At 43.3% G+C, this 18,134-nt stretch overlaps 1 protein-coding gene across 1 annotated transcript in view; it reads left to right on the top strand.

Annotated features, from left to right (window-relative positions):
* LOC119401789 (tyrosine-protein phosphatase Lar) overlaps positions 1 to 17,296 on the top strand; it is a 50,465-nt gene extending 33,169 nt beyond the window's left edge. Inside the window, exons 11-20 of the mRNA XM_037668762.2 lie at positions 1,822 to 1,886; positions 2,590 to 2,704; positions 3,630 to 3,713; positions 4,287 to 4,376; positions 12,967 to 13,048; positions 13,321 to 13,411; positions 13,647 to 13,723; positions 14,695 to 14,828; positions 16,008 to 16,127; positions 17,213 to 17,296. Of these exons, the coding sequence (XP_037524690.1) occupies positions 1,822 to 1,886; positions 2,590 to 2,704; positions 3,630 to 3,713; positions 4,287 to 4,376; positions 12,967 to 13,048; positions 13,321 to 13,411; positions 13,647 to 13,723; positions 14,695 to 14,769 (679 nt within the window). The 3' untranslated portion in view covers positions 14,770 to 14,828; positions 16,008 to 16,127; positions 17,213 to 17,296. The remainder of the gene's footprint in view (positions 1 to 1,821; positions 1,887 to 2,589; positions 2,705 to 3,629; positions 3,714 to 4,286; positions 4,377 to 12,966; positions 13,049 to 13,320; positions 13,412 to 13,646; positions 13,724 to 14,694; positions 14,829 to 16,007; positions 16,128 to 17,212) is intronic.
* Positions 17,297 to 18,134: the final 838 nt, after the last annotated feature.

Below are 18,134 nucleotides of genomic sequence, written 5' to 3'. Positions count from 1 at the left end.
ATACTTGACAATTTTGAACATAAATTACTTACCATAGGGATTTTTCTCGACTTCAAGAAAGCTTTCGATTCGGTTAAGAACCATATTTTATTACGGAAACTCCCTTCATATGGAATTAGAGGAAAGGCTCTAGAGCTTTAAAAAGTTATCTAAGTAATCGGCAACAGTACACCAGTCTCGGCGATACTAAATCTAACGTAGGTAATATCATTTGTGGCGTTCCACAAGGATCAATCTTAGGGCCTTTGCTTTTCTTGGTTCATATCAATGATCTAACTAACATACCGCTAACACCCGATGTTGTTCTCTACGCGGACGACACCAATATATTCTTAGCCGGTATTTCCCTCAATCACCTTGAACAACAAGCAACTTGTGGCTGACACATCTTTCTGACTGGCTTAAGTGTAATAGATTAGAACTAAACACCAAAAAAACAAAATATGTTTTGTTCCGCCCACGCAACAAGGCTATCGCAAGCGAGCCTACAATAACATTTGAAAGGCAGGAAATTGAACGTGTCACAGCGCATAAATTTCTTGGGATACTTTTTCAAGAACACTTACACTGGTCCTTACATACCAACCACGTTCGTAAAAAGATTGCCAGATCCACGGGTATAATCTGCAAATTGCGACAACCCCTTCCTCTGTGGTTAAAAAAACAACTATATTAATCCATTGTTCAGCCACATCTCCATTATTGTCTCCTTGTATGGGAGAATACGACTAAAGCAAACACTGATAAAATTCACATCTTGCAAAAAAGAGCTATACGACTAATATCAGGGGTTTCATTCGGGCATCATACCACGCCTCTCTTTAAGGAACATAAAATACTTACGGTAACCAAGGTCATGAAACAAAAATTGGCGATGCTTATTTATAAACAGGTACGAACTGATCCCTCAGGGTTTTATCAGATGCACCTCTCGAGAGATCACAGTCAAAACCTACGGCATAGGCTGTATACATATGAGAAACCACGTACGAATTACGGCACACAAAAACTATTGCATCAAATTTTGCAATTCCTGAACGAACAACCGATTGTAGCTTCTCTAGGCAATACAGTCTCATATGGCATTTTTAAAAAGAAGATGCAGGAACACTTCCTATCTACACAAACATATTCACCGTCATCCTCTTTTTTTCACACTCGTCAAGTATATTCTTTGTGTAAATCACATTCACGTTTGGCTATGTTATCTAAACTGTGTTTAATTTATTCGTCACACATATTGCTTATTGATGTTGTTGCCTTTTGATTTTTGATTTTTGAAACCTTGTGTACTGAAATTTCAAGCTTCTTCAAGTATTTTACATGTCTTACATTAGCGTTTGTTTATGTCCTCTACAGTTTGTTTGATTTGTCAGACACATATATGCTTTATTGATTTCATTGCCTGGGCAAATTTTCGCTCATTTATGTCTTCCTTTACACACATGTTTTGCGTGTAGAAACTCATTTATGCTTATTTTCTTATTGACTCTTTACCCTGAGCACTGTGTCATTTTGGTGGGTTTTGGGTTTACAGGGGACAGGCGCTTTGTCAGGCTTTTGAGCCTTTTCGCCTGTCCCCTAGGCAAATTGTACCTTTCTGTTTTTTTGCTTTTGCCTGAAATAAACTTCAACTTCAACTCTCATAGAAAATAGAAGTAGTTCTATGTTAGTTATGCCAGTAAAAAGAGGACTGAAGCAGTTTTCTATTTCTGACATGAACACTTCGAAACCTAAATGCTTAGGCTACATTACCAATGACTGTGGAATGTTAAGCACGTAGTACTTTTGTGACATTTTTTCTTAATGTTCTTTTTTCAGAATGTACGTGATCGGGTACACAAAAGGCGGTAGTCGTGCCAGCTCTCCTGAAGTCTTCGTTACAGGTGAGGCGGCTACTGGTGCCTATCGATTGCGTTATTTCTTTTCCCATGGATTCATATGCGGTAACTTTTGCTGAGAGTGTCTAATATTTATGTAGCTGAGCTGTATATAACAAGGCCTATCGTAACTCCGCGAACACTTAACTACTCCGCAGACACTTATAATCATGAATGGTGGTTGCCTTCAAATTTGAAAAGAGACAGTAGCCGCCAAGACTGAGCTTGGGAAATAGCGAAATGGTTCACGTGACTGCCACCCTCAGACTAATAAGAAATATGGACATATCGTAACGCCGCGTACGTCTATTGAACAAATACCTACTCAACGGAAAACCCCTAGTAGGCATGTGCCACAGAAATTGCACAAATCGCGCTACTCACCACTAGTCCACTAAAAGTAAGCAGAAAAAAAGTGAACAAACAATGAAATGTGTAAATATAAACAAAAATTAGTAAGATCATCATTAAACAAATTATTAACTCATTAACAAATGAATAAATATATATTCTGCGTACTTGGCTTTTGGCCCACGCAAATCGAGGTGGAATAGCTTGAAAGCAGCATATGCGAAATACAGAAGTTATGTGTAAATGTATGTAGAAATAAATGAATGAATAAAATATACAAATCCGTAGGCTAAAGAACTGCGCTTGTCATCCGCATTCACTAATTGGAATGATTCACGAATTTTTCTTTATATGTCAGCACTTCCAGAAGAGCCCAGTTCCGCGGGAGCGATCGCAGGTGGAATTCTGACTGCCATCGTTATAATGGCCGCCATCCTGGCCGTATTTGTGATTCACAGGCGGCGGCTGGCACGGTAAGAGCACGAAATGTTATCACATTAAAAAATAAGTGTGTATCATCTATGCGAATGTATAGAGGTGGGCTTTGCAGGGCTGCTTGTTGGTCGCTAGGTGTGCGTTTCACACCCACATGAAAAAATGATAAAATCCCAACAGAACATTCAGGTGTCGTTGAAACGTAAATGTCAGTTTTTGTTTTTCACCTTGCCTTTAAATGTATTGCTTACACTTTCCAAGAGTGTAGTTCCTGCCGGGAAATTGGAAAGTCAAAATGTCTTTGTTGAACAGTTATAGCATAAAATGGCAAGCTACACCTGAGTAGAGCACTGATGTTAAGCTTTGAATAAAGGAGACTGCTTAGTATGCAAGCGAGACTATATGAAGCAGATATTATTCACGTGTGCTTTCAAGCCTCACCAGTCATGTATAGTACCTAGTTTTTTTGGGACGCAATAAAAACAATACATTATAGATTTTCGAAATCATGGCATAATGACGTTTAAATGCACGCGAACTTTAATCACCTAAATTTTGAAGGGAACTGATTATTTTATTTAGAAATCTGTTAAATGGTATGTATAGGTAAATCAGACAAAAAAAGCGTTCTCATTCATTTCCTACCGCTCTTAATTGTAAGGTTGGCTATGTGACTTACGCGGGGGTCATCGCTGGCCATAACGAGGTGAAAAATGCACCTGTAACTACATTGTTGGAGGCAATAAGTACATCACGACGAGTGACCTATATACTACAAACTGGAACTCTCCACAAAAAATTCTACTCGAGGTCGGTTTGATAAGCGGGATGTAGGCATATCTGGTGTCGATGCTCTCCATGTACATTCGGAAACGAGTCTGCCTTTTGGTATGCAGTTGCCTCAGAAAATGAAAAGGGAACGTCATGAACTTTTTACACTCAGTGTAAATGTTTCTTCCCAAGGCAGAAGCAAGCGAACTCGAAGAGGGCATCTGCTGACGCAGGCAACATGAACAATTCCCTCGTGCATTTGGTACAGATGTCCGAGTAAGTTATTTATAATTTTCCTAAATATATGTAACGTTTTTATTTTCGATTTCGAGTGCCTCCATGAGAAATGGACGAAACCAGCAATATACTAGTCAGCGAATATAATTTGGAAGCTCTATTTGAGTTCCCGTTCAACTATGTATACTCAATAGAAATACGTCTAAGCACTGTCTCTTGTGCACACAAATGTCAGTTTTCGTAATGCAAATGCCGGTACGCAAATACCAGTGTGCGCAAATGATTCGGTTCAGAAGCATTGCAATCAGAAGAAAAAGAAATAGCACAGGCAATAATATATGTTATATGATACAACACCTATTCACAAAAGAAAGTTAACGCTTACTTTGGCAGAATACTGGCCACAAGAAGAAAAGCGTAAATGCATTGGACTTATCGAAATGGTACTCGTTATTAGTCAATCTGTATTTTACAGGTCAAATACAATACCTTATGTGAGTTACGTTTCGCTAGCACAGTTTTGTTGGGTTTCTCAGTTTTATTGGTAGTAATATATGACCAAAAATGTTACATTAGTGCAGTAATATATCGTGGTTCACGTATTTTGTCCAGCGTCAACGGGTCGGGAACAAAGCCCAGCCTTCCTGCGGTGCAAGACGAGCAGATCGAAATGGAGCACCACGTCATTAAAGACATAAACAAGTGAGTAACCTCCGTGGCAAGTGCAGGGACAAGTTCTATAGTTATACCTATCCCGCATCTACCCGTGTGGAATCCTGTCCCGATGACGTCACCTGTAATTGAGAAAGCCTTCGTAATAACGTTTACATAGAACTGTGTTCAGAGTAGGCAGCACGAGAGAGCGAATTTGTGAATAAACTTCCAAGAGTATAGAACACCAATAAAATACAACACTTATCGGGGATTACCCAATTTACTGTGTAGTCGGTTACAACCTCTGAAAACACGTGAGATACGTCAACAACCGTCGCTCACCCACCAAGAGAGATGTCAAGCGCTTTCCGCGTGCCTAATATAGTTGATACCATAATACAGATATACTCTGGTGTCACTCAAACGCCCCGGCAAATTACCAGAGATTCTGGCGTTACTGCTCCATGAAGCTTGATATTTTAACCGGGAACGATGAAATTCTATTTTGGAAGTTGCCTGGTACGCTACTTACATAAGCAGTGGGAAAGTACTTGCGGTTTGAACAGAAACTATCCGGAACGACTTTTACGCAGAGGTGGAGGGAAGGCGTATTGTTTTTCGTCGCTCCATTTTTTTTCTTAGGCTGGCCGGGCCAACGCGTCCTCTATAGAGAAGGCGTTGGCCGGGTCATAGGGGAGACGCGACGCGCGCGTTTACACTTGTGCTCGCGTCGCGTCTCCCGTCCAGCCTGATCATGATTGTAACGGCCTGCAGCAGTTTGTCAAGCCGGGCTTTCTGATCTAATCGATCATGGCTTGCACCTAGTCCGGTTGAAAGACAGACCACCAGGCAGTCATCAAATGCCGCAGGTACATATGTTTGCGTGCGGCTCCAGCAGGGACAGGCTCGCCGCTTGGATAGCTGGGACGGCTCTCTCAACAATCCCACAGTATGCGACCATTGAGATATCAATGGCTTCCGCTTAACGGACGCATCTTCAAACAAGCGTTCCTGGCCATAGAAGAAAATATTGTGTAGGAAACTGTGCTCTTCAGCTTCCTGCGTTTTAAATTATCATAGCTGGATTAAAACATTAGCGTTGACATTAGAATGATCGCCAAACGATAGGAGCATTTGACGCTTGTTCCATTTGATACGCGTAAGATTTCGCAAAATCAGTGAAAAACAGATGAGTACGCGTTGTGCAATGCAACATGCGAGAACGCAATATCAACAAGACCAATTTCATTTCACTTTAATTTTATTATACCCTCAGGCCCAGAGGCATTACAGAGGGGGAGTGGTAAAAACACGTACACAAAAAATAAGAAAAAAAAGGAACAAGATATGCAAGTACAATAGAAACGTACAGTAAGTTAGAAACAAAATGAGTATACAATATCAGCTACGGAATCATGGAAATGTTTATGATGATTAATGTTTACAACGTCCGCGGAAGGGCTATTACAATCATGAGAGGTTCGTGGTAGCAATGATTCATGAAAGCGCATAGTATATGATGATCCAGAATCCACTGTCTACTCGATGTTACAATCATCAACCAGCACCTGGAGTAGCATGTCAGGCGATCAGCCAGGCGAAGAGCCATGCTAACATCTCCAGTTTACATGAAAACATTTCTCCCTCCCTCTCTCTCGGACATACCCGCTTGGCTGCTCGATTAAAAAAAAGTAGGGGTGTGCGAACATCAAATTTTTCGAATACGAATCGAATACGAATATCCGCCTTCGAATATCGAATCGAATATCGCACATCAAAGGAAAAATGCCTCCACAGTAACAATATTTTATTTAACATGTAGCTATTTGAAAAAAAAAAAGTCACAGTTTCGCCGCAAGGGCGAAGCAATGAATGCGATAGCAAGAAACTAATGCTATACGAAGTGATGCTCGCCAATGTATACTCTCAGTTTGAACAGCGCTCCTGTTGCAAAGGCGGCCGAAGCAGCGAAGGAAACTAGCGTGCTTCAAGTGTCGAGCTGTGACACTCGATAGTTCGCGCTCATCGTCTGTTTCTTCGTTTAGCGGCGTACCTTGAGATCGAGTGACTTTCGTACGCTCCGTAACATCAGCGCGGATACCACGGTGAAAGCTTGAAACAACCCTCTTCCCATCACCACCAGAAAACCGCGCGAGCAGACAGCGTAAGGGCGAGGTTCTCCCTGCGCAGTAAGAAGAAGCGAGCGAGCTCGCCGACGACTTTTAAATGCACCCGTCGTGCTCCTAGCGCCATCTCGCTGGTAATGAAGCAACGCTTATAAGCGCCGGCCGTCTCTGAGTCCGTCCAGCGGTAAAGGGTGTGTATATAACGCTCGCCGTTAGCTACGTGGAGGATCTGCGTTTCGTGGCGTAGCGGTTAGCGCCACTCGCTGCGCAGCAAGAGATCCCTGGTTCGATTCCGCGCTTCGGAAGCATTTTTCCGAATTATTTTTCTTTGGGGCTTTTATATACATATACATACTTATACATATACGGTGCATGACGGCGACGGCAGAATTCAGCTGAGACTGTCCATATAATTGCTATCGCAATAAAAAAACATTAACAGCCTGACTGGCAACAAGACATACACTGCTATCTCCAGAACACAATGTCCACGCTAGCACAATGCACATCACAACACAATCAAATATCACGGCACAATGAAAATAATGACTAGATGTTATCATGAAGAAATATGAGTTGCTCCACACGATCAGCCAGCAGGCGCTCCCTTCTAACAGAGACAACCCACCCTGCCACTGAAAAGGCACGCTCGCTTGGAACAGAAGTGGCTGGTATAGAAAGGTACATGGGGCAAAGCTTTGCCAGACTGCAGGGTACCTGAAGGTGCCTACAGTCCGCCACCAGTCACATGGGTCACTGTCTTTCTTCAGAAGTGGTCCCGCATAGTGAACGAGTGGTAGTGCGGCACGTTACGGCCGCATAATATTGAAAATGTACGGTTACATGATCGCCAACAGCGCTGCACGTCGCAGATGCACCAACAATAAATCATACGTATTGGGGCGCTCATCGCAGGCAGATATCGTGCCTCCGTGTACTTACGATGTGTATCGCTCCTCTCGGCAACGTTTTTAGCTATACGAACGCAGCATAAATGTGGAAGACGAGTTATTTTATGCATGATAATCGAATCGCATATTCGAATTTGTCGAATATTCGAAGTTATCGAATATTCGGAACTTTTCGAATACACAATTTTCGAATCGAATACGAATATTTCAAATGTAATATTCGACGAATATTCGAAGCATTCGAATATTCGCACCCCCCTGAAAAAAAAAGCAATAAAAGTGCGGGCCCATGCGCGCCCAGAAAAGAACGGGTGCTGCCTAGCTGAACTTATTGCCGTGTGTGTGGCGCCGCAAGACGAGTGGCACCAAAGTTGTTTGAAAAACGCGTACTGTCTCTCTCTTGCGAGTTTTCTTGAAGAGCCTCGAACTCTTCGCAAATATTATTTGGGATAATGTGATCAACGCTCCTCTGAATGCACTACTTTCTTGGCGGAGAAACGACTTTGTCTTGTCCTATCATAAGGACTTTCAACGCCATTCACTATATTAATGAGAACTAACAGACAATATTACCAAGGAAAGTACAAGGGGTGTTATTTGTAGTAATTAGAAAATAAATATGAAGAAACTAAAGTGGACGAAAAGATAACATGCCGCCGGCAGGGACCGAACCTGCGACCTTCGAATAACGCGTCCGATTCGCCATTCACTGTCACACAAAAAGTCGTTGTACCCAGATGCAGACATCCTTTATTGTCGTTCATGATATCAGGAAACGCGGCGGCTCCTCGGCATGTCCATATATGGTGAGATACAACGTCTTGCGCACAGCGCAATCCCGTTTTTTTTTTTTCTCTTTTTTGTTCTAAATGCGCGTGGCTTACCGCTCAACAGTTGTTGGGTACAGAGGAAAGGATCAATGCAATCCATAGTGAAGGTAAAGAACAACAAAATGGCGTTCACATTCGAGCAGTCTTAGGCAACTGTATAAGGAACTGCGTAACTTTTAACAGAAACGCTGAGCTTAGCCAACCATACGCCTTCCGTTGGCGTAACGCCGGCATGTCATGCACAGCCGCAGTGCTTGCAACACTGCTTACGTTCCAGCGTAGCCGTGATAGAAATACGCATTTTCGGCGAGTGGGCGGGTGGAATAGGCCACGGCCTCACCAGATCGCTACGGTCGCGTTCCAGCGCGGCCGGGCATGAGCATATCGTCGCCCCATAGCTTAACATACAGTGTCAAAAAGAAAAAAGAAGAGCAATAATACAACAAATAAATACTTCAAAAAGACTTCCAAAAAAAGCAGAAAGGTAATGGCCTGACGAAGGGGTAGTATCAGCTTTTCTGTTTCCACGTTTTTCACGGAGCGGAGGTGGCTGCATTGATATAGGCTATCTATCTATCTATCTACTATCTATCTATCATAGTCTCATCTATACTATCTCTCTATGCTATCTACTATCTATCTATCTATCTAATCTATCTATCTAGCTATCTACTATCTATCTAGCATCTAGCCGACTACGTCCTGGGCGCTCTCATGATCGCCTCCTTATCTTGGTGTAGACGAAATTTGTATGGGACGGTAAGAAGAGTTGACGAAATATGACTGCCGGGTCATTACACGAATAACGTGGAAATCCTGCCGCGTACGTCGTCAAACCAATTCCTCCAGACGCGTGTGGCACACACCCTTTTACCACGGGCCGCAGTGTATGGGTATACGCCACAGGTGACTGACAGTTTATATCTGCCCAGGAACGGCGAGAACAGGCATTCGTAATTTAAATGCGAGAGAGTTAAGAGAAACCGACATGGGCAGCGTTGACCCCACGAATGGAAAGAATAAAAATTAGGATCGCAGCAGGAATGGAACCCAAGCATTATGCGTGGCAGTCATGTATTCTACCACAGAGCCACGCCAGGTCTATAAACTGGTCTGGAAAAACAGCCTATGCAGGCGTAATATCGGTGCAACGTCAATTGTGGTTGAGGTGCTGGCTATTCAATTTTACAAGAAAGCGATAAACACTACATATGTACTACTCCTACGATACAGGCGTCATATCAGATTAACGTCTGTGGTTCTAATGTTGGCTCCGCTTTTATAGCAGTCTCATAAACATTGCATTTGTATTCCTATGATTCTGCCAGCTATATTGAGGCATTGTTTCGACCACGGAGGAATGCATAATCGAAAGTTAGGTATGATATTCACATGATTGCACCATAAAGCGCGCTTTATTTCGATAATACTGACGTATGTACTCTAACGTGAGGGCTGACGTTACGTCGCACCATAAGTTACCCTTTAAACGCCAGTGTTGTCGACGTGCCTGGTAAGCCCACAATGTGCACACAGCTGCTACACCTACAAAAACGCGTCGATCCATGTCGTAACGCTTGGCTGAAAGACATAAATTACAGCAGAGATAATTACTCGCTGACTCCTTCGCATGAAACCGATTCCCACAACGCGTGAGATCTGCCAAATGTTATTTATCATTGAGACTTTGTGGGGAATTATATGACTGCGGTAGGCATATTTATTGGGTGTTGCTACCGCAACAGCGGTGATGATGAGTAGATGTTGTCGATTACTATTTCTAGGCTGCTGCATTCTCGTAAATGGGAAGCAGTAGAGCTGAACAGGTTGCGTCATTTTGCGAACGACCTTGCTTTTATTTCCGATGTGGAGTTGTTGAATTAAGCAAATACACCAACTGCTGCGATATCACACATCACGACCACATTCATCACGACCTGTTACTGTAATCATGTACGCCGATTTTCCGCGGATAGGCATTTATTCCGGACTCCAAGTCAACGCGTAATAATATTGCCAGTGGACATAACTTTCCGTTCTCGTGTGTAGAAGTCTGCGTGTATGTCACCCGGAGAATGCAGCCCCGGAAGGATAGCACGCAATAGGGCAATTCCACGGTGAAGTCTCGAAAATCATACGAAGTCTCCAAAGTTGTGATTTCGCGCTCCGCGAAATGAAATGGAACGCCGTCAATGCGTCGTGGGCGATACTGAGATACGTCGGGCTCGTCCACAGTGGGTGCATTTAATGATTCCGTGAATCGTTTATTCCCAAGCTGCGCAGCCGCGCTGGTTCTCCGACTGGTCCCGCAATTCGAGTTCGCCTGCCTCCGGGAGAAACGATTCGGAAAGTTATTTCAATCGTTTCCTCCGTTCGCGTATGATTCTATAAGCATTCGCGGTATTCCGAGCGTGAAATCGGGCACCCGTTCGCGAACGCCGCATTGAGAATGCTCGACCACGGAGCGATTACGTTTGTTTGGCATTTTGCGGGAGTTACGTCATCCGAGTAAATGTACTTTTACGTAAAGCTGCGCTGTAAACGAATGAACGTTAATGCTTAACGGTGGTTTAATCTAGCGCAGCACTGAAGGCTAACCCTGTGGCTATCGTTGCTGGGGATTCGTGGAGCGGCGGGCTTGGATTACTTAACGTGCATCGAGTAATCGTAGCAAAATACGATCATGAGAGGTTATTTCTTTGAGAAAACTGAATACCGGGATTACGGCTACAGATGACATGAATTACTTATAAAGCGTTTCGATTCAGATGAGTGTTTTTCATGAGCACTAATGGGCTGAGCTCATGTTTTTGTTGAGTGCAGCTTATGATATTGATAGTGACTTTGCTTATGCTCTGTAATCTATTATCATATTTATTATTATTATTATTATTATTATTTATTGCCGAATCACAACGTACAGAGATGGTCTGTCAATGTCAAATAAGGGGTTGAGACAAGAGAACACGGCAAGAGTCAATTAAGAAGTTCTGTTTCTGTTTTAAATGGCTTGCTGGGGATAGGTTATCATAGAATGCGGCTTAAATACAAAACAAAACTGAAGCCTTCTTCCTGACACAGCCTGGGAGCCTTTAAGAATCCTTCTACATGAAAATTCTGAAAACGACCTGTACTGTAACATTAGCAAATATGGTTGCACACATTTGACTCGCGGCGAAAATCAAGTCGCTTACGGCTATACAAGACGCTCCGTTAAGCTGGTATAAGAATGGCATGCAGAGTGTACTGCGGACGGCAAACTTGCGCCGCACTCCACCAATTGTTGCCCGGTTCTGAAATGAGGTCACAAGTTGAATAGCGTGATAAAGGTGAATAAAATGGTGTAGGCTGTGGGTAGTTTTGCAAGCTAGATCGAGAGCACTCGACATAAGCGCACTTATGTCTTATACATTTCTACCTTGAACGATGCATGTTCAGTACGTGCGCCAAGTCATAGAAAATCGGTCATATGCTCGAAGTATGTGGTCCTCTGTAAACAAGTCTCACTTGAAGCGACAGTTTTAGTGAACGGTTCTGGATGGTCGATTTCACCGTTTTAATGTCTTTCGCATCTGTGACTGGCACAGCGAAGGACGGAGGTACGGGCTACACGGCGAAGCCGGAACGGTCGCTTGAGTAAAATGAGACGTTAAAGGTTATCGGCTGGGCGCAATGAAGTGATGCCGCCGACGGAGAGGCGGCCTGTGGGGAATCGCAGTTCTCCAAAGGTCCGTTTCAAATTACGGCTCCTCCCGAGGCCGACGCGCATTCCGAGTCGCCGCCACTTTAATTACGAGTAGGGCTCAGTGTATGCCCTCGGCCGAACTCATGTTTGCCCCGGCGTTCCGTGGTTTAACCCTGACCAATCCAAGCCGACTGTCAGTAATGATGTGGATTCGGCTCGCATAGTGATTGGATACACCCGGCGGCTACGTCTACCGCTTGCTTTTTTCTCTATCAACGCGATCGCGTCAAGTGCACTCTGCAACAGTGCTACCACTGAAGCGGTGAGCGTTGGAACGCCTAGTGCATTGCTAAAATTCAAATTTACTTTTTTTTGTTGTTCGTTTGCAGCAATGTGGGTCAGCGTCATCGGAAGTTTTAATGAGTCGAGTATAGCTGAGAGGACGCGATAAAAGACGTGATAGCGGTTGCCACGTGCTTATCCCCGTCACTTTCCCGCCTTGAAGAAAACGCATCCTCCGTTTGCATCGCTCCAATGAAGTCCGCTTGAGTCAGCTTGTAGGGTCAGAGCCTGTTTTTCGGCTCTACGCAATCGCTATGAGTCTGGGCCAACAGGACAACCTTTTGCAAGGCACTGCAATGAATTTCAGCTACACGGGCTCACTCGCAATCAATGCACAGCTCTTCGAATTCCTCGGCCACGTGCTCGTGGACAGGGGCACACCTACTTGATTACAGTACATGTATAATACATAGCTGTGTTTGTCCTCAAGCAAAGCGAGTTTTCAGATCGGTGTGTTAGGAAGACGCGATTTGTAAGGAAGTGGCATCGTAAAGAGACGAGCACAAAAAACCACAGTAGATTCTACGGGCACTCGTAGCGTGTACTGTGTTTCTTTGACCTTTTGTCTTTGCGCTGCCACTTCACAACAAATCCGACAATGAACCAACTAGCCGAAACCAAAGCACTGCTCTCGCTACGCGACTTGTCGATGAGGTCAACAGCTTTTGTTATCATAGTTGATGCAAGATAAAGTGTCCCCGTTTTTTTTTCTGTAAGAACGTCGTCTCGACTTTATTTTTGCAGGCCAATACCCAAGATAGAGTTCAGGAGCCACCTAGCGATGATGATGAAGGATTCAGCCTACAGGTTTGCTGACGAGTACGAGGTAACTTTAAAATAACAGTCATTGTTGTAGTGCATTCACTGTGTCTCTACATTCGTACGCATGCTACGATGGTACGACTGGAGGACGAAACACATCACGCGATCTTCTCAAACTCTTGCTAATTGTTGTGATGTAACTGCAATTTCTTTCAATATTTTATATGCTCTTATTTATTTTGTCGTTTGAAAAGTACTTGCTGGCATTAATCTCTCCGATTGACAGATCGTGAGTTCATGGAGATATAATGATTGTGTATCGATTTCTCTTTTCAGAGGTTAGTCGAGCTAAGCCCGCAGTATCCTTCTGACGTTGCAAGGCATCCAGCGAACAGCAAAAAGAACCGGTTCACAAATATACATCCATGTAAGAGCTAGGCCCGGTTTATTCTGTACTATTGATAAATATTGCTCAAGCATAAGTTGAAAAAAAAAATATCAGGGATCTTTTCACTTCCTTAATCTGTACGCCTAATTAGGTGCGTAATTCCTGCTTTGAAATCAATATTGTATTTTTATTGTAATATTTGCCAGATATTTTTTTACAGCTTTAGAGCACTATGTGTAAATTTCGCGTATTTTCGTTTTTTTTTTTTGCATAGTCGACAGGTCTAGGGTGCCGTTGTCCGTTGTTGGTGAGGACGAACAGTCATCGTACATCAACGCAAGTTTTGTGAAGGTGAGCTGCTGTACGCTTGAACGTGGCAATATAATTGAACTGAATCGCATCTTGCAAGCGTCATCGTGGGAAAACATGAGGGCTTGCTGAAGATACGGTCTGCACTGCAAGACGTGTTTGTCGTTTCAAAATAAAAGCTGCAGTTGGTGCACATTAATCACGCCTTCTGCAGCCTGTGCAACAGATCCAGTTGATCAGTATCTAAAGTATTCGAAACACCTGATTAATATTTCACGCTTTAATTACGATAATGAACATTTCTAAAAAGAAATTTTCATGAGAGGTGCTAGGCTCTAAGCACCAACATGGTTGCCTGCCGGACGAGTACCGCATCGGCCAGCAAGCACCGGCTCTTCGCACTTGAGCTCAAGGAACTTTTAGAAAAATATTGAAGGTGGAAGCTTTCGCGACGCGTTACCGGCAAAAGTGAAGCCAGCGCTTGCTCATCTTTTACCTCCGGAACATGCTCTTTCTGTCTGGTTCCAGCTTAGAGATATACGTTGCTGTTTTGCTCTGTTACTGTAAACACTAGGTTAATTGTAAGATAAAAGATTGTTGTTCCCTACGAAAGTAACCTATTGATATTACCTATTCTTCAATAAAATTCGTTAACACTTTGAAGTGTCTTGGGGAAACCGGCAACACAATGCCACACATTGAGCGGTATCTGTCCTGAACAATTTGTCATACAGAATCTGTAGGGCGTGCAAGGAAAACGCCCCCTTTTCTTCGCCGGACGCTAACGTTTTGTCCTGCCCCTACTGAGATGACAGTCGCAGTAGACATGTTAGGGTCGGAAGGGCTTCATTCGTGAGGCCTTATTTCCACTCCAGCAATTCTTTTTATATCTCCTTGGTTGAGCCAAGCATGTTTTAATGCAAACGTTGTCCTGGCTGTCACTTTATTATCGCGGCAATATTTGCCTACCCGCTGGATGCAGCACATGCAAATCGCACATCGCACATTTTCAGGGTTGCAATTCGGATCGAGAGTACATCGCTGCCCAGGACCTAACGCCCTCACGGTCAACGACTTCTGGCGAATGATCTGGGAGCATGACGTAAAAATAATCATCATGCTCACGCAGTTTGTTGAAGGGAACAAGGTAAAGTAGAAGTACTTCCACAACTGTTCGTGAACAACGCGTTCTAATCTTTTAGATTACGTATCCGAGCAAAAATGTTGCTTTTGTTGCAAGTTTTATTTAAATAACAGCAACGGCTGTTTTAGGAAGTTTATGAAGCACCATGTGCTTTCTTGAGATTTCTGTGCGTTCTTGATGAAGCGGTCCTTAAAATTTTGATACCTATAATTGCGCAAGAAATCATAGCATAATAACGAAAAATAAAAGCGAGTGTCATTCATAGTTGTTGAACAACTGAAGAGCTATTGCTTAGAGATCTTACTTCATGGTGTGAGTTAGCAATATAAAAGGCAAGAACCTAGAACAGTGTATCGTAAAAAGTATGCTTAGGGCTTTCTTTTTCAGGAGAGCCGAAATAATATCGCACGAACACATTATTACACATTCAAATTATTGTTAGCCGGACTTGTTGGTACCGACTTGTTCTAAAGGACTCAATATGAAAACAACCCATAGAATGTAATCAGCAAGTCACAATTGCTTACGAGAAATCTTGAGGCCAGTACAACTTAGTAGCGTGCGCCTGCAGAGTACATTTCAGACTTCGAGATTGCAGTTAAAACTACCGGAGCTGTTAAAAGCATATTTTCGAAAAATTTAACTCGTAGAATTATGTTCTCCCGGCAAGCATGACTGACATATATGAGCACGCTTGTCGTGGGATTTCTGTTTGCCTGACATGATTTCAATGGTAGTCCTTTGAGTTTTACGAGCGTAGTTTTCCCTTTAAGTGAACAAAAAGGAGCACGAGGCTTTTCGCAATTTCTATGAGATTCTAGGAAGTATCACTAACATTCTTCCATCAGCCGCTGTCCGCAAAGCCATGTAGCCAGTCGTCAACATGGCGGAGAACAAGGGCCGTTTTTATTTATTTAAAGCCTTCCACGTAAACAAATAACTCTCCCGCAACAAATGCCAAAGATACGCAAAGAATCCTCATTCGGCGCCAGATCGCAGCCCAATCGAAGCATTTACTTGCTTATGGTACCGAAGTGGTTGAACGATTTCATTAAATATTTTTAGCATCCTACCCTGCTTTCACTATACAGAGACTATGCAGGGCGCTCAGAACGAAACTAGACTCGGCCTTGAAAACTTACTTCTGTGTCACCTTGCATCTGTGTGTTCTCCCTAATGCAGAAAAAGTGTGAAAAGTATTGGCCTGATGACAACAAAGAACACGCTTACGGATGCGTGCAAGTGCGCAAGGACTCAACGACACCAAGAGATGACTTCATCTTGACTGAATTCCGAATAAAAGTAAGTTGTGTAGTTTCACAAATCTGCAAGGTTCCTTTAAATGGTCAGTGAAAGAGTTTAGAAAGAGAGGCAAAGCTTCTGATACCATTTCAATGTACTCCAAGAGCATAAAGCCTATCTATATGCTATGGCATATCTATATGTCAAATATATGGTGTGTTGTTACATTCGATCATTTCAAGTGGACAAATCAGAATTACGAAATCACAACTTCTGCGAAATTGTTACAATGTTTACGGTGTTGTATTCAGTATTCACTGTAAAACTAGTATTCATCGTTTCCTAGAACATTTCGGAATAATGTATATTTACAACAGTTAGTCCACTTTAATATTGATATAGGCACACTCTGTAGAATTAAAATAATTTTAATCGATGAGCAATGGATTGATCGACCAGATGCACTCGTGTTTGAATTCCTGTGAAATTTAAGAACATTTTCGAAAGTTTTCAAGTCGTGAATTGAAAAGCGACTACAGTTCTAACATGACATTTTCGAACTGTTTATTACTACAAAAATAGCTTGAGCTGTAAACATATTAACATATTCAAATTTTTGCGTTATAAGTAACAACACACGGTATGATTTTTAGGTGCAGTGTCAGCATTTTAACATTGTCTAATAGAACTTGATCTTCAAATATGCAAACTCTATTTTCAATATTCGAACGTGCTCATTTGTAACAAGTGCAAGTCTAGGAACACTTCTGACATAAATTATATTATTGTATTTGTGATGGGCACTTCTAAAAACGTACTGGCAATAGCTTGTATGGCACGAGGACTCTGTGCGATGTAAGCACGAAATGTATATGAGCGATAAACTATGTAACTGCGGCACAAGTCTCCGCTCAAAATGGGAAAGAAAATGCTAAAAACTAAGCCTAGAATTTACGAGCCTGTGACAGATATTGGATAGGATGTAAAACATCAGAAAGAAATTCTGTTTCCTTATATATGCATTAGAATTCGGTTTTACTTACACAAATTTCAATTATTCGCAAAGCCTCACCGGAGTCATTCACGCAATGCGGCATCGCACTCAACATGTGTAACTTCTATTGGATTCGATTCATCTCTTACAGTCTGACGACTCTAGCAAATGGCGTAGCCTACGCCACGTGTTTTTCACGGCGTGGAAGGATCACGGAACACCGGAGAAACCAGAGACACTCGTGCAGTTTGTCCGCACTTGTCAAGGCATGTTCGGCCCGAGAGGGGGCTCGCAGCCACCAGTCCTCGTGCATTGCAGGTAAGCTAGTAGTTTAAATAGGTTGGAGATAAAGCGACGCAAGAAAGAAGGGGAGACGTATAGGGAGGCTGGTTAGAGCGAACAAATATCGGGTTCGCTACCCTACATTTGTGGATGGCAAACGAGACATCCATTAATTAGATGAGAAAGCCACCGATCCTCGTGTAGGCTGGAAATAAAGCGGTATATGAATAGAACGGAGAGCTATTGCATGGTTGGTTAAGTTGAGTAAAAATTACACCATCTCCCACTAAAGGGAACCATGTGGGAATGCGAAGCAGCGCATGGGTCGACTTAATGTTCAGTTCATTTCGGGCACCTTTCCTGGCGTTAACGCGTCCTTGCAAGTGGAGCACATCATGAATTCACTGTAGTTGCTGTTGCTGTTCGCCGTCATGCGATTGCGGAGAGAGTGTAAGGGGGAGAGGCCACAGCGCCTTACCCAGCCCCTTACACAGGCCCGAACGCGCTAGCGCGTGCCAGCACACATGGTTTTGTCTGCGTTATGCCAAGCTAGGACAGCATACGGCAGCCCGGGCCCCTAAAGTGCTCTCCACCTATCATCATCAAGGCGGTCGAAGAACGAGGGGAAGAAGCCTTCTCCTTGGAGCTAGCGCGCGCTCAGGTGGCTATGCTACACTCACAGCGGCGCGGCTGCATCACCTGGGAGGAGAGGCTGCGCCGCGGCTGCAGCGCGGCGAAGGAGAGGAGAGAAGGCGACCGAACACCCGCGTAAAGGAGAAGAGTGGGAGAGA

The sequence above is a fragment of the Rhipicephalus sanguineus genome, chromosome 8 (genome assembly GCF_013339695.2).
Source record: "Rhipicephalus sanguineus isolate Rsan-2018 chromosome 8, BIME_Rsan_1.4, whole genome shotgun sequence".
In the NCBI taxonomy this organism is placed as follows: Eukaryota; Metazoa; Arthropoda; class Arachnida; order Ixodida; family Ixodidae; genus Rhipicephalus; species Rhipicephalus sanguineus.
This window is presented reverse-complemented; position numbering and strand designations above follow the sequence as displayed.